The following is a 21,304-nucleotide window of genomic DNA, read 5'->3' as shown; positions in this document are numbered from 1 at the left end:
AAATGTTCCTTCACTTATTCATCAAAAATTTACCAAGTATTAGTGTAGTGCCAGGCACTGGATACTGGGAATTCAGTGGTAAGATATGGCTTCTGCCTTCATGGAGCTACCTGGATATACAGATAAGAAAATTGTAATGCACTAGAAGGCTATGGTAAGAGAAATATAGGGTAGTATTGTAATGCATAAATTGGCACATTTGAATGCTGTTGGAATAATAAATCCTGTTGAGAATGATTGCTCCTTCTAGGATGATGGCAGTTACCATGAGGAAATATGAACCTACACTGTATGACAGCAAAGTATCAAAAATGTTGATTTATGCAGTCTTAATATCTTAACATGTACAAAAGGGTCAAATAAAGGTAAGTTTGGAAAATACTAGGTTGAGCATAAAGATTTCGTTACTGCAGTAGTTGTCAGGTTTATAGTGTTGCTAAGAGAAAGCCACCCCGTGTCAGGTAGTACACATTTACTGAACACTTAGAGAAAACGCTTATTCTGCAGAACACCTTGTGAGAGTGAGTGGTGGTTCATGGAACACACAGGGAGAAGCTGTGCTCCACAAAAGCACCTCTTCCTTTCTGCTGCAGCTCTCAAACCTAGGTGAATTATCTCACCAGCTATATTCAATTTGTTGAGGCTGTCTTGTTTGATCCCTTTACACAGTACATTTATTAGTTTGGTTACTTTCAACAGGGTGAGATTGAAGTGAAAAAGATTCATTGGAACCTCACAAGGGTGTGCCCCAAGTCATTAAAAAAATAAATGATTCTGAACCAGGAATTCCTATGAATCAGCATGAAAAGATCCGACCCACATAAATTGCAATAGAGCAGAATTAATCTTTGTGAATCTCTAGAAAAGCCACCAAATAAATATAAAGTAAGATACCTGAGAACAAGCTCATTGGAAACAAATCCTTCTACTATTAAACTGCTAAAGCAAACAGAAACTTCTGATCCTAATGCTCTCCATGCTGAGTAAATGGCTCCATTTACCTAAAAAACTGCATGCATTTAAAAACAGGGAAGGCCTGAGAGTACATGAACTCCTAGAAACCAAAGACAGTAACTAGCTCATAATGCTCAGAACTATAATCCATGTCACTGAAAATCTGATTCTAAATATTAAGTTTGATATGTACAAAAGGAGTATTTCAGGATGCTCTAGGAAGGGACATTCTTGACAACTGACAATCCCTGAAAAGATGTGACTAATTTTATATACAATGTCTCTAAAGTTAGTGACGTCAAAAAAAATAAGGCACACTTCATTTTATGTTTTCAATATATTAAAAAGCAACAGAGTACAAATGCTGTAGTTAATACTAAAAAGGATCCAAATTTTTCAAGGAATGATTTTTTTTATAAACAAGTTCTACAACAAAAGGAAAACTGCATCTTGATACACAAAAGTTCTGTTAAAGATTTTAAAATTTTTAAGTCAGAAAATGTTTAAGACTAAATTCTTTCAAATGCTCAAACCAAAAAACAACCTGTACAAGCTTCATAATAAAATGTATCCTTGTACACATGTCCTGGGCACTTTGAAAATGTTAACATTTTTAAAATGTGAGTGATAGAGGCAGCACTTGACAGCTTCATGAACCTTTTTTTTCCCTCAAAAAAGCATACTTTCGGTAAAACATTTTACCATTTTTAATCCGACTACGCATTTACATTTGTGTTCTTCCTGAAAAGGGGGATTTATATTAACACTGTATTTTTAATGTAAAAAAATACATTTAGAAATATTTAACTTCCTGAGTGACTTTAGTTATACATAGAAATGATTTAATGAGCAAATTCTAAAATTTTAGAATGAGATAGCATATATAAATTTACAATTTTATGTTCACTTAGAGTAAAACTCAAAAGACCATGTCACAGAACTTACACTAAAAATTCTCTAAGTCCAGTATGATTTATCCCCAAACTTTACCAATAAGCTTTCTAAGTAAACTGTATCACTGAAATTACATTTTCTTATTAAGAAAATACTGATAGTCATTTCAGACTACCGAACTCGAATGTTTTCTATTATACACACCAAAATTTGATTCACTAACAAGAAACTTCTTGCAATACAAAAAGATAACAGATAATTAAAATATTTGCTTTATAATACAACTAATATAATACATCCCTTCCTCAAGTGTCTAAAATGATTAGGAATTGTGGTACTTTCTTTTGCATAAAACCCTTTCCTCTTCATAAAACCCTGAGGTGAAAGGTTATTAATGTAATAAAATTGGAACCACAACTCTTATTTCTGTATTAGAGTAGCTATAGGTTTTAAAATTTTGATAAAGAAAAGTGGCAACTTGTAAAGCTGCTCTGTACAGTTTAACAAAATATTTCCAGGCCAAATGAGCCAAAGGGCCTAGAATGACCCTATAACAACATTGTCCTTTTAATACTTGTTTAGTGTCGAGATGAACGCCATTTTCCATCTCGGTTACTGTCTCTTCTGTTATCATAGTCATGGCTCCAGCCTTCGGGATTTCTATCTTCATAGAAGTAGTCATCTCTGCTTCCTCTGTAATGATGGTCAGACCCATGATCACTGTAACGCTGTTCTCGGCTATAGTGTCTATCTGGTATATAGGGATGAGAATTCTGTCTGCCTTTACGCTGTGATGATGGTGTATCTTGGCGCCACTGGGAGCTTGAAGACTGGTTGAAACTGTGACTATGTGATGGGGAAAATCCTGATGGATCCAGGTGTGGAGAACCAAATTTCCCACCATAGGACATCTGTCTCAAAACACTGTTCATCTAAATGAAGGGAAAAAGAAGGAAATGTTAACTGTAAATATTTCTAGGAATCAAAGTCAATATATACTTAGTCACAGCGAACCAAACAGATAATGATGGAAAAGCAAAACTACTCTTGCCCAGATGGATCTTAGGTTGAATAGAACTTGAAGTAGAAAAATACAATGGCTTTGTTCATTACAATGTATACCTATAAGATATTTGTACATAACTACTACTCCTTGCCCTCAAGAATATAACTTAGAGCCAAAGTGATCACATAAATGATTACAATGTAAATCATTGTCTGATGACACATAAAGAGCCAGGAGCTCAGTATCACTAGGAAAGGCTTCATGAAGGTAGCATGTTATCTAAGTATTAAAAGTTTGGATAGACTATTTTGAGGAAGAATTATAACCAAGGAAGGGAAATCGCACAAATATAACAAGGAAATAGAATGCGTTCATAGAATAGCAAGAATTCTAATTACAGATCTCATAAGCAGTGGATAATGGACAGATAGGCTGGAAAGCTTTATTGGCAACAGATGATGGGAGCACCTCATAACTAGGCTAGAGAATTCAGACTTCACCTTGCAAATGATGGAAAGCCAAATTACCAGGAATATAAGCGAAATAGGGTTGTAATATTCATTTTGAAACCGTGTGTGAGATGGGCTAGCAAGGAGAAAACAGAGACACGTACGAACTGACTAGACCAGTGGTCCCCAAATTCTGCTCATGGATAGGTATTAGCCAGTGACAATTTTTTTAAATAGCCTACAGAAAAATAAGTTATATGTATGTAAAACTGACATCCCTTTATATTGCTCTCTCAATTTTACTTTATTTCACTCTCACATTTTTATTTTGCAGACCTTCAAAAGACTGAGGGGTCACAAGGCAAGACTGATTTGAGCAAAAAAAAGAAGAAATGAATTCAAGAAAAAAAGGAAAGTGACAAAATTTAAAAAGTGAGAGACTGGAGATAGACATGGAACAGTAAAACACACCAAAAAGTTTAAGCCTAGTTGCACAGTCTCATATTACAGAAAAAATGGAAATCAAGAGAAAACTGGTCAAAGACTCCAATATATTCAAGTACCATTATAACCATTAAAGAGAGTGTATGGTAAGAAGCCCTTCAGCATAGGCTGCAAGAGTATCAGAGAATAAATTTCCAATCTTTAAAGCACACACAATAGCTGAAGAAAAATACAAATGTGAAATGCAGTTCTTTTATTTATCTTCAATCTGTTAAATATGCATTTCACCCCAGTGAAAACCAAAATGAGTTATCAACCTACAAAGATCATGCTAGTTTAACTAAGACTTAGGACATTACTTAAGAAGTATGTGAACATTTTTTAAAACATTTCTTTATTTGAGAGAGAGTGCATGATGCATGTGCAAGTGAAGGACAGAGAGAGAGGGGGAATCTGAAGCAGACTCCCCACTGAGCACAGAGCCCAACATAGGGCTCAGTCTCACAATTGCAAGATCATGACCTGAGCCAAAACCAAGAGTCAGATGCTTAACCAACTGAGCCACCCATCTGAACATTCTAGGTTTGGGAGTTTTTTGGTTTTTGGGTTTTTTTAGCAACTCAAGTGGAAGACAGCTGAGTTCTGATAAACATTTTTGGGCAGTCTCTATAGATATTATTTAAATTATAAGTGACCTTTAGACTCAACAAATATGTCTCAAGCAGTATATTTGAGTTTATTTAAAGTGGAAAATAAATGAGTGACAAATTTTATTTTCCAGCTGTAAGAAAGACGTAAGTTCATTGCATGATGTTTTAATTGGCTGGTAAAAATTTAGACTGGGTGTTCTAAGAACTAACGTTTCAGTAAGTGTTTAACATATCAAAAGGTGACTATTTTTGAGAAGCTGATATTATAATCCACCAAGTACATAAATTACTGGTAAAAGCAATTATGAACTTCTGCTTTTGTCTTTGTAAGACAAGGACTTCTCGTGACAAATTTTAAAACTTCATAAACTGAGTTGTATTTGCAAGTGTACACTGTATGCTACTGCGCTGCATAGTTAGCATATATAGCTTTGTGGTTTTTTTGAAATGTGATATTTTATTCAATTACCTAATTATGGGGATCCCTGGGTGGCGCAGCGGTTTGGCGCCTGCCTTTGGCCCAGGGCGCGATCCTGGAGACCCGGGATCGAATCCCACATCGGGCTCCTGGTGCGTGGAGCCTGCTTCTCCCTCTGCCTGTGTCTCTGCCTCTCTCTCTTTCTCTCTGTGTGACTATCATAAATAAATAAAAATTTAAAAAAAAAAAAATTACCTAATTATGACTTTCTGGGTTTTCAATTTTTTTTTTAATGTGCTGCTCTTTCTCATTAAATTTTCTGTGTAGCAGTTCAAAGCATGGTTTCAAATTTTGGCAGGCTGCACTTGTAATCTCAGTCCTACCACTTGCTAATTTTATGACCTTCCAAATCCTCAATTTTCGTATTGCTATATATTATAACAGTGCATATATCCCTGTTACCCTTAAGAATAAATAATGTAACATATATAACACTTTGAGGTGATATTGCCTGACATATACCATATATTCAAAACATTGTAACTATTTTTATTTTTGTAAGGGTTTCATCTCTGTGTGTGTGTATGTGTGAGCGCTACTTAAAGGCTTAGTCTAGACATTTGGTTAACCCTAGTTCTAGTACAAGGAGATGCTAATCAATGTCTACTTTGTTTTAAATTCAACAATTTGGGAATTTACTCCTCATGAAGCATTTTAGGTAATACTTTACAAATTATTCTATATATGGAAGATTGCACCAGTATTTTTCATGGTTACTAAGAGGATAGTTTGTACCTTTAAAAACAGCACAATACATTTGCTAATTTTTTCCTTTAATAAAGGAATTATTACTTTATTTTTAAAAAGAGAGAGAAAAGAAAAGAAAAGAAAAATCAACCTACCACTGCTTGTCTCTGAAAATTTTCTGGAGAAGAGAAAGATCTCTGAATTATCTGTGCTGATGGAGTCATATTATCCACAGTCCTTTCATACCTATGAAAAATAAGAAAACCAACAAATAATCATTCATTTAACAAATATTTACTCCATACCAATCATGAGCAAGACACAGTCTCAAAGGTAAGAATGAACAAAAAAGACAAAGTATCGCTCTCATGGATGAAGATTCAGATAGTAAAATAATTTTACCTTATAACAAGTGATATAATGAATAGCCCACTAAAAAGCAAGTAAGATGAGCAGGACAGGGGTTCTATTTTAGCTCTGGCTGGTCTGGTCGGGGATTATCTTTCTACAAAGGAGGCACATTTGAAGTGAAAATTGAGTAACAAGATTACCTAGAGGCAAAACATTTCAGCTGAGGGAAGAACTAGCACGGGGTGAGCAAGCTATATAGCCTGTGGGCCAAATTCAGTTTTTGTAACATACTCTTGTGTCTGTTTCATCTGTGTGGTGTTACAATGACAGAGGAAAAAAAAAATATATGTCCTCCCAAGTCTGAAACATTACCCATCTGGCCCTTCATAGGAAAAAAAAACCTGTCAATCCAGGGCTAGTGCAGAGGCCTATGTTGAAAACTAAAATGAAAAGGATTTGATCGATTAGACATGACAGATGAGGGAAAAAGAAAAATAAAGGGCCAAATCTAGATTTTTAGCTTGAGCAATTATGTAGACATTTACTCTGAAAGGGAAGAGGAACAGGTCAGGGGGAGCAAGGAATTAAGAGTTCTGTAACACAAAAAGGATATTAATTTTTAAGGAATTCTAACTTATTCCTCAATTCCTATAAAGGTAGCTTGCTCTATAGAAAAATTCACCTTAACAAGTGTTTTAATTTCATTTTATTTTAAAATACTTATAATCAAAATCACTAATTGATTGGTCTCAAGATTTGTATCTTCCCATTTTGGGTTTTCTTAAATCAGATTAGACATCTATATGTTAAATGGGCAAAAACTATAAATTTTCCTTCTAAGAAAACAATAATGATGCACATTCTAGCCTTATATTAAAAAAGAAAAATTATTTTCTTGTATATATTTTTCCAAAGAAATTCCCAGAGAGGTAAACTCTTTTTTCCTCCAGCTGAGGTACCTTTAAAGCGTCTACAAAAGTGGTTTGACATGCTTCAAGTCCCAAATGCAATGAGAAGTATTCAAATACAATTTCAGTTGGCAACAAAGGTTAATAAGGTGGTACTCTTTTTACACTATTCTTTTTTGCAATTTTTCTTTCCAGTTATCTTTTCATATTGAAGCCAATTCACTTCAGTTCCTGGCACCACCCTAATCCAAACCAACAACCTCACCCCTGAAACTTCCTTGTCTTGCTACTAATACCAATACTTTGCTACCAATAACTTCCTAACTGGTCTATTTTCAGCCTTGTCCTCTCCAATCCATTCTCCCACAGCAACCAAACAATTTGATAAAATACAAACCTGGTCCTGCTAGTATCCTACTGAAAACATTTCAAATGTCTTTCTACTATTTTTAGGAGGAAATTCCCAGATCCTAAATATAGCCTGTAAGAAAGACCTTTCTACTTTATCAACATCATCTACTACTCTCCGTTTTTTTTTTTTCCTTCATTATGATCTAGACACACTGGCCTCTTTTAGTTCCTCATTCATTTATATCATCCCTCCCTGTTAAACCTTTCTCCAAGCACATTTTATGCTTTCTTTAGAGAACTTACTAAACAGGTAGTCACAAAACATATACATGTCTTCCTATAGACGGTTAAGCTTCACTAGGCAGCCTATTACAGTGGCTGAGGCTCAGTCACAATGCCTGACTGGTTTCAATCCCAACCCACTGCTCATGAGTAGTTCAAACATGGGCAAGTTAATCTCCAATCCTCACTTTCTTCGCATACAAGATGGAACTAACAATAACCCCTACACCTCCTAAGACTGATGTGAGAAATAAGACCACAAATGCAAAGGACCTGGTGAAGAACCTGACATGTGATAGATTATTTGTTGACTCTTTCTTGAATAAGCCCATTATGACTGGTAAGACGCTCTACGAAGAAACCAGGAAAAAAAAATATCTCTCATAAAATACCAGCCTTCCCAAAGCAAATAAAACTATTTAATATAAACATGGTACTTTTTCTAACCCTTAGTAGCTGGAAGAGACCATGGAGAGTGTTTAACTCAGCTTTTCCTTACAAATGGAAGGACAGGATCAGAGAAATGAGACTTCAAGATTACACAATCAGAGAGGCAGACCTAGAATCCAACACTATAAACTTAGTCCACTAGTCTGTTTACTGATAGATATTTTTAAACTGCAAATAACAACCAGTTAGTGGTCAAAACTAATTCGAGTTAAAAAAAAAAAACAGAATATAGAGTACTGAAAGTACAGAGCTTAAAGAATGTTCTGGGAAATTGTGTTTCAGTTACATACTAAAATATGTGGCTGCGGGCATAAGTCTTCACAAATGAACATAATTATAGATACATACATATCTACCTTAGGGGTACTATACATGTCTATAGTCCCCTTAAAATAGATACCTAATTAGAACCCAAAATACAAATAATATAAAAGAATAAAGAAGCAGAAGCTTTAAAAAGGAAACAGATCACCGAGTATGATTTGAGACTACTTAAAAAAATAAAAATTCCAATAAATGATTTTAATAACAGGTGCAAAATATTACCTGCTGGGAGATGTAGAGGTAGGGCTTGAGTTTCCAAGATGATGCTGGGGATACAACAAATTGACATCCTGTGAGGCATGGCTACTTCCTAAAATGAAGTAATTTGAGAAATTATTCTTTTTTTAAACTTATGTGAGAGAGAGAGAGAGATAGAGAGAGAATGAGCAGAAGGGCAGAGGGAAAAGCATTCCCTGCTGAGCAGGAAGCTTGATGCAGAACTTGATCCCAAAACCTTGAGATCATGACCTGAGCTGAAGGCATACGCTGAACTAAATGAGCCACCCGGGCGTTCCAAGAAATTTTCCTTGATAGAAAACTTAAGCTGAAATTTTATTCCTCCTATCCCAAATCTTGCCAAAGAGGTAGAAAGAAGCTACAAGAGAAAACATCAAATTTCAGTAAACCGCTTTACTGTTTCAGAGTAAAACTGTAAATGTTTGATACCAGATATATGTAAAACAGAGAGTTCCAAATAAGCACTATCCAAACAGATAAATATCCAACCTGGCCATAATATTATGATCCCCACACTAAATTTTAACTGCATACGTGGAAAGTTTCATCTTCACATAATCTAGAATCTAAATTTGTAAATGTAAATCACAAAGCAACCAGGAAAAGTATTTTTAGAAAACAATCCTTGCTGCCTTCAGAGCATGAACTCAAACCCGTCTTTCCAACGACAAAGTTTATGTTCTTTTCCGTAACCTCAACTCAATTTTAAAATGATGACTTTAAAAATCCATAGTCCATGTGACCTACTTTCAGGGACATACAAAGCTTAGTATCCACAATCTTAAGGTATTTTCATCCAACAAAACTGAATCATAAAATTAAGAACAAAGCTGCGAAAAACCCTTCTCCCCCCAAAAAACAGTTACCTGATCTAAACTGAATTTTGATGGGCCTCCCAAAAAGTTTGATTCCATTAAGTAGGTTCATCGCATAAGGAACAGACACTTCGTGCTTGAAATTCACAAATGCAAACTGCTTTGGTTTACCATCCTTATCTTTTGGGATTTTCACTTTTACTACAGGCCCAGCCTACAGACAAAAAAAAAAAAAGAGAGAAGAAAAAGTGTTTGGAAATTAAGTAAGGCAATTTCAAAAAAAAAAATTCACATTTTAGGACGTTTAGACACAGGAAATGTCTAAATGTAAGCAGGAAAAGTCTAAAAAGGAGACACCCAGGGGAATTCCGCCTGTTAAAGATCCTACAAATATGACTGGCCGCTTGATTAATTTATCTGGAGAAGGAAGCCCTTAAGGAACTGGAAACAGCCCCTCAGTTTACATTTCACAGCGCTTTATGACTTTTTAGCAAGGCGACCAACACCCATCATTTTCCCACTCCGGGGCATGTTTATCCAGGGGTAGAAAAACTGGTTTTCTTAGGCTAAGAAGAAAAAAATTCACTTTTGCATCGATTTCACCAAACATTACCAGCTGTCAGAGTAGAGACCTGGCGGAAACGAGATACTCTGAATTTTTAACTCTTTTTAAGGCTGATTTTAATGCAGAGACACAAGCCTGCTCTACAGAATACTTAGAGTCTATTTTAAATTTAAAGTTAAAAAAAAAAAAAACTTAAGTGGAAAACAGATTCTGACGAAGCATTTATTTAGAAATACCATCTATCAATCAGATACTCTGAAGAGGAAGTGCCCGCAGGGGAAGGAAGAGGAGCCCAGAAGGAACAGGGGGAGCGCACAGCCAGGAGCCCACCCACATCACTCGCGCAAGACCCTGGAACCTTCACCTCGGGAATGCCTCCCTGGGGGGGCTGCATTCGGGGGGGGGGTGTGCCTGCACCCCTGGGGGAGGTGCCTGCATGGGGGGGGTGTGCCTGCACCCCTGGGGGAGGTGCCTGCATGGGGGGGTGTGCCTGCACCCCTGGGGGAGGTGCCTGCATGGGGGGGGGTGTGCCTGCACCCCTGGGGGAGGTGCCTGCATGGGGGGGGGTGTGCCTGCACCCCTGGGGGAGGTGCCTGCATGGGGGGGGTGTGCCTGCACCCCTGGGGGAGGTGCCTGCATGGGGGGGGTGTGCCTGCACCCCTGGGGGAGATGCCTGCATGGGGGGGGTGTGCCTGCACCCCTGGGGGAGGTGCCTGCACCCCTGGGGGAGGTGCTTGCATGGGGGGGGGCCTGCATCCCGGGGGGGGGGGAAGGCCTGCATCCCTGGGGGGGGCCTCCTCCGCCACCACCCCCCGAGCGAACTGACCGGGCTTCTGCGCTGAAAGCGGCCCCAGCGAGCGCCTCAGTTTCCCGGCGCCCCCTCCGCCGAGTCGGCCCTCTCGGCGGGCGCCGGGACCCGCAGCCCCGCCTCCCCCAGGAAGGCGGGCAAGGCCGTCGGGCCGGGCCGTCCGGGGACTCCCAAAGCGGAAGGAAAAAGCGTGCGGTCGTCCGCTCACCTGGTGGAAAAGCTCGAAGAGGAGCTCCTCGGTCACCTTCGTCTCCAGGTTGCCCACAAAGAGCGTGCGGTCCGCCTCCGCCGCCGCCGCCCCCATGTCAGCGTCGCCCCCTCCCGCACGAGGCCGAAGGGTCGCCGCCGGCGCACTCACTGCGCACTCTCGGAAACCCCACGTCCTCGCCCTCCCCGGCGTCCCCGGCGTCCCCGGCGTCCCCGGCGTCCCCGACGTAAGCGTCAATCACGCTCGCCCCAGGCCGGCGTCGACGCGCGCCGACGTGCTGCGCAGGCGCAGACGCAGGCGCATGCGCGCGAGGAGAGCCCCGGCGAGAGGCGGGTCCTCGCTCGGCCGCGGCTCCGGTTATGGCCGCGTTGGCGGGCGGTGGCGGCGTCCGAGACGGGCTGGACTGAAGCGGGCAGCCGCGAGGGAGCCGCCGTGACCGAGGGACGTACCAACCCCTGCGGGCAGCGTTTGAAGATGGCCGTGAACTTGGTGTCCCTGTGGGCCGGCGACCAAAGGAGCAGGGTGGCCTCCCGCGCGCCCCCGGGCGACCTCAGCCCGTCCGCCGCGGCGCTGGCGCTGGTCTCCGGAGACGGCCTCCTGGTCGCCGCGCCCGAGGCGAGGCTCCCGGGGCGCGTTCCTCGGCAGGCGGGGCGGCCGAGCGTGCGCCCCGAGAGCCCGACGCGCCCTATAAAGGGTCGGGACCCTGACGGGCGGGCCCGGAGCCGCCAGACCCGAGGCGCGCCGTACGCGATCCCGGCCGTGAAGCCGGCCCCGCTGCGGCCCTTGCTGCGGCGCCGCCCGCTCGCGGCCCGCCTCCCGGCCTGATCGACCCCCCGCCCCTGACCGCGCAAACAAGGCCTCCCGAACCCTCCCCCGGTGCCTCGGCAGCCTTCTTTTCAGAGGGATGCGTCTGCGTCTTAACCGGGAAACACGCGGGGGCCCTGTTATGACGGCTCGGCGCAGAGGACGCCCGTACTTCGCCCCGTGCCGCTGGTTGAGGCGGCCTGGGTCAGGAGATTTTTCTCCTGCTTAGTCACAAAGCTGAGCCGCCCTCCCCAGAGGCCAGCAGGCGTGCGTTTGTTTGTTTGTTTGTTTGTTCACCCTTGGTGCTCCGCCTCCCACACCTCCACCCCCCACCCTGGCCGACGCTCCTGCTTTGAGACTTGTAATTGGAGCTTCCTCAACTGCCCACTTCTACCCCGCACCGTTCTCACTAGGTTCACTTTTATTGGTGAAAAGGAAATGCTTCCTTTTACTCCCCTGGCTTATCCTTCCATGTGGCCTAGGGCTTATGCCATCATCTTGCCTTTAATAAGGCTTTTCCACCGCCCTCCATTTTTTTCTTCAGTGATATTTTATACGACTCCAATCGCAATCATACCAGAAGTCAAAAGCAAACCTAAACCTTGCTGCTGCTTTTTTTTTTTTTTTTTTAAGATTTTTACTTATTTATTCACGACCAACACAGAGAGGCAGAGACACAGGCGGAGGGAGAAGCAGGCTCCATGCAAGGAGCCTGATGTGGGACTCGATCCCGGATCCCGGGATCACGCCCTGGGCCAAGGGCAGATGCTCAACCGCTGAGCCACCCAGGCGTCCCGACCTTGCTGCTGCTTCACATTATTAAAGCAATTTCACTTTTTTTTTTTTTTTCCCCAAAGCCTCCAGATGAATTTTACATTTCTCCTTGTCAGTTCATTATTAGCATTCAATCCCAGTTTCCTTAGTCTGCTGTCCCAAAATACAATGGTGGATACTTTAGCTTCACAGTCTCCTGTTAGGAAGCTGTTCATCTGCTCACTTTGGCATCTTCCTCAAACGTTCTTGTTTATCTTTACTCATTCAGCAATATTTGAAGATCTTCCCAACCGTGAGCACCGTGGACAAATTACAGTTAAGGACTGTATTCTAGGTAGGCAGGCTAATCAGTAGGTGATCACCACAGACTGTTAATTAGGGGCAGTGATGATAAATACTGGTTGCGAAGGCTTTCCACAATACTGTGCTATCCTAGTTCTTCTCTTACCTCACTCAGCAACCCCCCCCCCTTATTTTCTGATATTTTTATTCTCTTAACTATATGCTTCCTAAGGTTAAAAGGGTGGTATTGGGAGAAAGTGGATTTTTTAAGTGCCAGCTCTATGTAAGCAGGTAGACTAGCTTTTTCCCAGGGGACTCTTATCTATAATTATGATCAGATAAAGCAGAATCACCACATACCATGCAGTATTGAATTTTTAGAACCACTTCTGAAGAAGAATGTTGGTAAATCAGAGAGCATCCATAAGAGAGTGATTGATATGGTGAGAAATCTGGAAACCAGGTCATAGGAAAAATGGTTGAAAGGATAATAGCTATGTTGTATTGAATGCTATGTGTAAGGCAATGTGGTAAGAGCTTTTATTCACTATTCAGATACTTAGAACTTACTCTGTGCCTGATATTACCTGTATTAGGCATTTAGAATAAAGTGAACAAGATCAATAACGTCTCTGCTTTGGTGGAGCTTATATATGTCATTTAATTCTCACTATGGCCCATTAGAGAGTATCATATTTCATTCTACTGCTCAGAAACCAAAGCACAAAAAAGATGAAGTAAACTCTTCAAGGTCATACAACTAGTAAATAACAGCCTTGCAGCCTTGCAACCCAGTTTCCTCATTTGAACCATGCAATACAAAAAGTAATTTGAGTAACTATTTTCTCAATTCTCCCAAGGACATCACATATCTAAAAGACTCAAGTGACGGATGCCTTGGACTGGGCATTACAAAAACCTGTAGTTGAGAAAGGAACCCCAAATTTCTATGTTATGAGTTTTAGACTGGGAAGAATAATAAAATTAAGGCTGAAGGTAAGAAGGGATTTCATAAAACTTAAAGATGCCTAATAGTGAAAAATAACACCTCACAAGGTAAGATAAGTTCAGCCAAAAAACTCAGATACAGGCTGAATTCTATCAAATATGAAATAGATGTCCTCTCAGACCTTCTCCTATTTAACCTATAATCCTGTACTTAAAAAAAAAATTAACTTGTGGAAACTTGCTCATTGGAAATGGAGAACAAGAAAATGAGGTGACTGGACTTACTGTACAAAGCAGAACACTTGAGAGTGGGAGAGGGTGCTATCAATTATGCTGAGGTATAAACAGGCTGTTCCAGCGCATCTAACACTAGGAGAGGATGATACAGCATTAAATATGCCTTTAAAACCTATTTCTTAGCTTCGGGGAAAGGCTAAGATTTGTAAATGAAGAAACAAAAAGTCTGGCATAAAGGTGCACATGAGAAAAGGAAGACCCAAAGGGAGTGACTTCGTTTCTGTTTAACTGTGAGATCATCAGGAGTAGGGCTTTGATTGAATAATAGTGTATATGTGCCAGAAGGGGGCGGGGGAGAAAATAGTGTAGTTAATTGTGCTTTGTGTGACGGGAGGAGAACCTTGTTCACATAAATGTTCCATCATTTTAAGTCTGAGCCAATGAATACCAAAATTCTCCTTATTCTTAGCATCTATAGTAGTGTCCAATGTGTTCCTAGAGTCACAAAGACTGTATCATGGAAGCAAGAACCAACATAAACCTCTATCAATGAAATTACCTTGAAGCAGGGACAAAGTTTTCCCAAGAGCAGTCCATGTCATTAAAAATGTTAGTGTACAGGGACACCTGGGTGGCTCAGCGGTTGAGCGTCTGCCATTGGCCAAGGGAGACCTGGCATTGAGTCCCACATCGGGCTCCCTGCATGGAACCTGCTTCTCCCTCTGCCTGTGTCTCTGCCTCTCTCTCTCTCTCTCTCTCTCTCTCTCTCTCTCTGTGTGTGTGTGTGTCTCTCATGAATAAATAAATAAAATCTTTAAAAAAATGTTAGTGTACAAAATGAATTTTTATTTAATATCAGTGGCTAAGTTGGCATGTTGTCATTCTAAAATAGATGCACTTTTCTAAGAGTAATACAGGAAATCCAAAAAAATCAAACGTAAGTTTTTAAAAAGCAATTGTAAACTCCTGTTTATTTATTGTCCTGTATTTATTATGTCATACTAAGTAGCATGTGTTGAAGTGAAGTCCTGTTAGAATATTTGCTTTCTCTATTCTTCAGCACTAAAACTCTTAAAAAGAATGCCCATTAGGGATATAGAAAAGGAGGCCAAGGAGACTTTTCCCTCAGTATCAGGATTTCATGATAAACCTTACCTCTAAGAGGGGTACCTTGGAAAGAAAAGAAAGGAGGGAGGAAAGTCCTACAGGAAAAGGGATGAATAAGTGAACTTCTGATGGTCAGAAGGCTCTACTGTCTTGAGAGCAAAATTGGTTGTCTTTGATTCCTTCAGTGAATTCTATCCAGATCCCACTAAGTTACAGCTTAGTCTACCAATTTCCGTGAAAAGTACTCTCATTTTCCTATCAACCAAATGTATGAATACTAGGACTTAATGCCACCTGTTTCCTGTCCTTATTACTATGATTATTCAAATGCAAAGTCCTGCCCATTTTATCTTCACAATGTATGCTTTTATAATCACTTTCATCACCTGGATTTTATTTACCTGGATATTTAACCTGTTTTCTTTGCCTGTCTCTCAACTTCATCCTAAATGTAGATAGCCTCCAGACCGATGAGCCTAAAGCATATCTCTTATCACAGTTACTACTTCAGTTTTTCCCATGGTATATTTCACAAAACCTCCACTGGAAATATACTTCTTGTAGGAAACAAACAGGGGGTTCCTGGAGGGAGGGGGTGGGTAGGGGAATGGGGTGATTGGGTGATGGGCATTAAGGAGGGCACTTGGAATGAGCACTGGGTATTCTATGCAACTGATCAATCACTAGATTCTACCTCTGAAACTAATAATACAGTATATGTTAATTAAATCTAATTTAAATTAAAAAATAAAGAATATAGATACTTTTTAAAAAGACAGAAGACCAATAAATTTGACAAGTGGTGCATGTCACCTTGTTAGGGAGTCATGATATGTAATAATATGTTAAATGTTTGATAATTCCTTTAGAAAAATAAAGCTGTTTAACTTCATTTTCTCCAGTATTTTACAAATGTATTTGTCCATAAATTTAAATTTTTTGCATACTACCTCTCTCTCTAGGAGCCTCAGTTCTACAGAAACATAATTCTATATGCTACCTTACCTAAGAAGTTTCATTGGCTCCCCAAGCCAGGTATTAGGAGTATGTAATGTAGCAGAATTTGGTAAGTTTCCAAAATGTTATTAGCCAAATTGGTTGGTTTCCTCACTTACGGTTCGAAAAGATTCCATCCCATCTTTATTCCACGTGATGACTGGTACCCATCATTGTGAGTGGGTAGAAGGAGGGAGGCAAGCATGCAGCTGCAGATTCCCTCGCCACTGATGATCGAGATTGGGATTGTTACTGGGGAAAAGCATTAGAAACATCCCCCGATGAAGACAGGTAGGTGCAGTCATTTCTTAAGTATGCTAATAATGTAATATGTATTTTTTTTTAAATGTAATGATTTACTTGGCTGTTAACATCACTGGAATATCTGAAGGCAGCCCTTCTTCAAAATACACTTCTAAATCAGAGGACAAAAATACTGCCTTCAGCTGCCCAAAAACCTGAGAGTAACTGAAACAATGCAGCTCTTAAAAATTGCAGACTCCATAAACAGACTTCTAAGACTTTCCAAAATCTGACCACACTACGTTGCCAGCCTTCTTATTCATAATGCGCCCAGGCGGTCACTGCTCTTTCCTGCAGCGATGCCTATGCCTATATTCTGGTCCCCTTAACTAAATTCTTTGTGCAGCTCATCTTCTGTCAGTTAAACTTTTATCCATCCAGATTGGTCCAGTTTCTGTACATTAGAAAGGACACACCCTTTTAATCAGGTTAAGCAAAAAATGGACTCAGAGAGCTGGAAAAGTGTGGTGAACGTTGGATGTTCTCTCTACCCAACAATTATCTATTCTCCATCTAACAGCACCTTGGTTTTTCTTTACCTTGGAGCCCCCTCCCTCTTCCTCCATTCATGTATTTGGGGAGAAGCATAGATTTATAATCCATGTCTTATCTCCTCTACTACAATGAAGCTCCCTGAGAGCAGACAACATGTCTAAATTTATTTTTATGTTTATTTGTACCTATTTCCCAAAGAGTAGATATTTAATGAATGCCTGTTACATGAATGAATGAACTTCACGTAGGCTATCTCTCCCTTGGAATCAAAATCCAAAAGCAGAGCATTCTAGGAAGGCAAGGGCAAAAATTGTTGGCCCTTCAAGGCTAAAATTATCCAGTTGTCTGGGCTGATAAGAGTACTATAGTAAGACAAAATTAGCTTTGTTTAAAGGTTTTACTTCAATTTGGAGTCAATCTGCCTCTGGGAATGTAACCTAAAGGTAAATCCTAATCCAAGATGTGTACAAATATGCACATAAATAATTAATGCACTTTAAAATGCCCCTACTTAGAATTTTAAAAATATGGAAGCAGCTTATATGTCCAAAATAGACAATGAGTGAAGAAAAAAGAATGAGTGCTTACTTTATACCAAGTTGCCACTAACCACTTTCCTAAGGATTATTTTATTTACTCCTTACAATCATTCTGTGACACGAGGTAGCAAACTTTTTTTTCTGTAAAGAGCCAGGTAGTAAATACCTTAGACCCTGCAGACTAAGGAGCAGAACTGAGGCTCTTACGTAGGCACTTATAAAACAAGAGATAACAAAGTTCCACAAAATTTGTATTGATAAATTTCAAATCTAGTAGTTGATACGTTTTTTTGGTGATGCTTATAAAGGAGAAGATGGAATTCTTTTTTGGAAGTGGTGAGGGAGACTTTTCACTCTACTGGAGTTTGAAGTTCATGTTCCCATCATCAAAATCAATAGCAAATGCTCATTTGTTAATGCTGATTTTTAGTGAGATTTTATGCATTTTATCTTTGAAAATGTCTTTGAAATCTTCTTTTCATAGGTACTGCCAAATCTGGTATCAGTCCATGAGTATATAGTTTTCATTGAGCATATTCATTGCTTGGGAGGCATTTATGCAATTCTGTTAAATCCTTCTCTTGATATTTGCCTTTTAATATGTCATTATGTTGCAGATTAATTGTTTCCAACTGAAGGTGGAAGCTCTGCAATTGCACAGTTGAATGGATTTTGAAATAAGGAAAGTTTTTTGCACTCACATCCAGGTCCAAAAGACACTGTTGAACTGTAGTTTGAACTCAGAAAAATATATCTACTACAAATTTGTGTGGTCATGGAGATCTTGTTTCTTAATTTTTGAACAGCACAGGAAGTATATAAAATAGCTTGAGATTGCTTGTGATTCAAAAAAGATGCTAGTTGTTGAGATTACCACAGTATAAATTTGGTATGTAAGTGCTATTTTGCCTTACAGGTTTAGATTTTTTTAAGATTTTATTTATTTTAAAAAAAAGATTTTATTTATTTATTCACGAGAGACACAGAGACAAAGAGAGGCAGAGACACAGGCGGGGGAGAAGCAGGCTCCATGCAGGGAGCCTGACGTAGGACTCGATCCCGGGACTCCAGTATTACGCCCTGGGCCGAAGACAGGTGCTAAACCATTGAGCCACCCAGGGATCCCCTACAGCTTTAGATCTAATTCATTGAGAAACATTTTCAAGCCTGCAGCAAAAGCTAATTTTCAAAACCATTCAGGGTTCAGTAATAGTGGTTGAGAGTAGTTCCTCCAACCACTTAAAAATGTACATGAGGGAAAAATTAAAAATAAATAAAATTAATTTTAAAAAATAAAATAAAAATGTACATGGGGTGCCTAGGTGGCTCAGTTGGTTAAGCATCCAACTCTTGGTTTTGGCTCAAGCCATGATCTCAGGGTCCTGAGATTGAGCCTTCTCTCCAGCTTGGTGCTCAGCTGGCAGTCTGCTTGAGATTCTCTCCCTCTCCCTCTACACTTTGCCTCCTGCCCAGCACACACTCTCTCTCTGAAACAAATAAATAAATCTTTTTAAAATGTACAACTGTTCTTAGCCGGAGGGCTATGCAAAAATTGGCCAAGGGCTGGATTTGATCTGTGTGCCTTAGTTTGCAAAGAATTTTATTAACTGCCCAAGGGTACAAAACCATTTAGTGGTGAAATGAGGATTCAAATTTTAGCAAACGGCCTGGCCAGTGGCCTGGCCTCAGAGTCCATTCACTTGGTCACTATGCTATACTACTTATTATGCTAGGGTAGCCAACTGGCAGCCTTTGGCCAAAGCCAGCATGGAGTTTCCTTTGGCTAACGGTTGCAGTTTTTTTCTTTAAAAGATGCCTTATACAATATTTAATATGTACAAAAACAGAATAAGTAAAATGCAACCCATACCCATGTACTTACCATCCAACTTAAATAAAATATTGCCCCACATTTAAAATCCCCTCAACTGGGATGCCTGGGTGGCTCAGTGGTAAAATATAAAATCTTTAAAAAAAATTAAAAATAAATAAATAAAATCCCTTCTGTTTACCTTCCTTTGATAATCTTATGTTCATACCACTTCCTGAGTAATCAGTCCTGAATTTGATATTTTGCATTCCTTCCTCTATTTTTAAAAACAACTTTCATTACCTATGTACCCCTAGTGTATTGCTCAGTGGAACATAGAATTGTTTTACCTGCTTTAAAACAGGATAAATGGTATTATACTGCACGTGTTCTGTGGCTTACTTTCTCCACTTTTGGAGATTTGCTAGCACTTTAAAAATAAAACTAGCACACCTGAGTGGCTCAGTCAGTTCAGCATCCAACTCTTGATTTCAGCTCAGGTCATGATCTCTGGGTTGTGGGATCAAGCCACATAGGGCTCCATGCTCATCACAGAGTCTGCTTGTTCACCCTGCCCCACATTGCTTCTCTTCCTGCTCTCACTCTCTCTTTCTCTCCTTCTCTCTCTCTCAAAATAAAATCTTAAAAAAATAAAAAAATAACAATAAAACTAAATTTGGATGCCTTTTGGTGGGATCTACATTTTTAGTTACCATCACCGCCCTCTGTTTTTTACCTACCCATTTCACATATTTTAATTACCTACCTGGCCCCTGAAGCCATGAGAGCTTGCGATACCTGATTTAAGAAGGCATCTCATGTAGCCATTCAAATAGAAAGTTTTAATAACATGGGAATTTATTTGTCTTATATTGTGTACTAATAACATTTATATCTGGAAAAAATGATATAAAATTGTATATATTACATGCTCTGACCTATATGAACAGAACAAAATATGTATAGAAAAAAGTAGAAGTAGGGATGCCTGGGTGGATCAGCAGTTTAGTGCCTGCCTTCGGCCCAGAGCATGATCCCAGAGTCCTGGGATCGAGTCCCATATCAGGCTCCTTGTGTGGGCTCCCTGCGTGGAGCCTGCTTCTCCTCCTGCCTATGTCTCTGCCTCTCTCTCTCTCTCTCTCTCTCTCTGTCCCTCATGCATAAATAAAGAAAGAAAAGAAAAAAGAAAAAAAAAGTGGAAGTAATTTTGCCAAAATGTTATTTTTGGGTGACGGCATTTTGTGTGATTTGTAATATGTGCTCATTAAATTTTTCTGAATTTACAAAACAATTATACATTTTTAATAAATTTTTTAATTTAAATCATCTGTAAAATATTTTAATAATGCCATTATTGTTTCTCTTTATTCTTTAATCATATCAACTTCAATTAAGTTATATTGACTTTTTAAAGATTTTATTTATTTATTTGAGAGAGAGAAAGCATGCACACATGCATGGGCTTGAGCAGGGGGTGGAGCAGAGCAGGAGGGGAGGGAGAGAAAGAATATCAAGCAGACTCTTTGCTGAGCTCAGAGCCTGATGTGAGGTTTGATCTCACGACCCTGAGATTATGACCCGAGCCGAAACCAAGAGTCCGACGCTTAACCAACTAAGCCACCCAGGTGCCTTGGTTATGTTTATATTCTTAACTACTTAATATAAATCAATCAATTCTTTCATTGTCCTCTTAGTAGATCATTTCACAAAACTCATAGATGACACATAGGGGTCATAGCCTGGCACAAATATAGTCTAGATTAAAGAACAAATATATTAACTCTGCTAAACCCTATCAAAGAAAGATTGCATTAACAGAAGGGATACCTTTCTTGGTATTTCTTAAAAAGCAGCCCAAATAGCAAGAATTTGCCACATTTTCTCCTGTTGAAGGAGGACTATCCCCCAAAGTGAGAACACCACCATGTAATCTATAGAGATGGATATTTATTATTATAAAACTAACAAGGGAGATGAGTCGGCTTTCCTTGCTCTAGCTCCAAGCTGACCAAGCGAACATCTGTCTAGCTTTTCTATACCATCAGCCCATCTGAGCATTCCAAGACCCATGATTATTGGCATTCTGCTTTATGTGTCAGCTTCTTTTGAGTTTGGTTAGCATGAAAAGAGTTCCAGATAATCTGATTA

General features: G+C 39.9%; 2 protein-coding genes across 5 annotated transcripts; one reads left to right on the top strand and one right to left on the bottom strand.

Moving 5' to 3' along the window:
• Positions 1-1,272: 1,272 nt before the first annotated feature.
• On the bottom strand, positions 1,273-11,043 carry RBM7 (RNA binding motif protein 7). Of its 4 annotated transcripts, none has more exons than XM_077893580.1 (5): positions 10,862-11,043; positions 9,332-9,494; positions 8,451-8,538; positions 5,718-5,808; positions 1,273-2,780 (listed from the first exon to the last, which is right to left on the bottom strand). In XM_077893580.1, exons 1-5 carry the CDS (start codon positions 10,955-10,957, stop codon positions 2,427-2,429), a joined length of 792 nt encoding a protein of 263 aa, XP_077749706.1. In that variant the 5' UTR covers positions 10,958-11,043; the 3' UTR covers positions 1,273-2,426. The 4 variants fall into 4 exon arrangements, with proteins under 4 accessions (XP_077749706.1, XP_077749708.1, XP_077749709.1 ...); XM_077893582.1 differs by having other exon boundaries at positions 8,451-8,494; positions 10,862-11,019; XM_077893583.1 differs by lacking the exon at positions 10,862-11,043 and adding an exon at positions 10,672-10,807 and having other exon boundaries at positions 8,451-8,494.
• C3H11orf71 (chromosome 3 C11orf71 homolog) lies at positions 10,956-13,352 on the top strand. Its single transcript, XM_077883172.1, has 2 exons — positions 10,956-11,087; positions 11,147-13,352. Exons 1-2 carry the CDS (start codon positions 10,956-10,958, stop codon positions 11,684-11,686), a joined length of 672 nt encoding a protein of 223 aa, XP_077739298.1. The 3' UTR covers positions 11,687-13,352.
• The last annotated feature ends 7,952 nt before the right edge of the window (positions 13,353-21,304 follow it).

Source organism: Canis aureus, chromosome 3, assembly GCF_053574225.1.
Source record: "Canis aureus isolate CA01 chromosome 3, VMU_Caureus_v.1.0, whole genome shotgun sequence".
In the NCBI taxonomy this organism is placed as follows: domain Eukaryota; kingdom Metazoa; phylum Chordata; class Mammalia; order Carnivora; family Canidae; genus Canis; species Canis aureus.
The sequence above is the reverse complement of the archived record's forward strand: the minus strand, read 5'-3'. Positions and strand labels throughout refer to the sequence as shown.

Bases quoted from the DNA above. Each gene is read 5' to 3' on its own strand.
- RBM7 (XM_077893580.1), bottom strand. From the start codon at position 10,957: ATGGGGGCGGCGGCGGCGGAGGCGGACCGCACGCTCTTTGTGGGCAAC. The intron at 8,539-9,331 runs GTAACTGTTTTT...ACTTCATTTTAG, and splicing joins CAAAATTCAGTTTAGATCAG to GAAGTAGCCATGCCTCACAG. The intron at 5,809-8,450 runs GTAATATTTTGC...TATTTTTCATAG, and splicing joins ACCTCTACATCTCCCAGCAG to GTATGAAAGGACTGTGGATA.
- C3H11orf71 (XM_077883172.1), top strand. From the start codon at position 10,956: ATGTCAGCGTCGCCCCCTCCCGCACGAGGCCGAAGGGTCGCCGCCGGC. The intron at 11,088-11,146 runs GTAAGCGTCAAT...CGTGCTGCGCAG, and splicing joins GCGTCCCCGGCGTCCCCGAC to GCGCAGACGCAGGCGCATGC.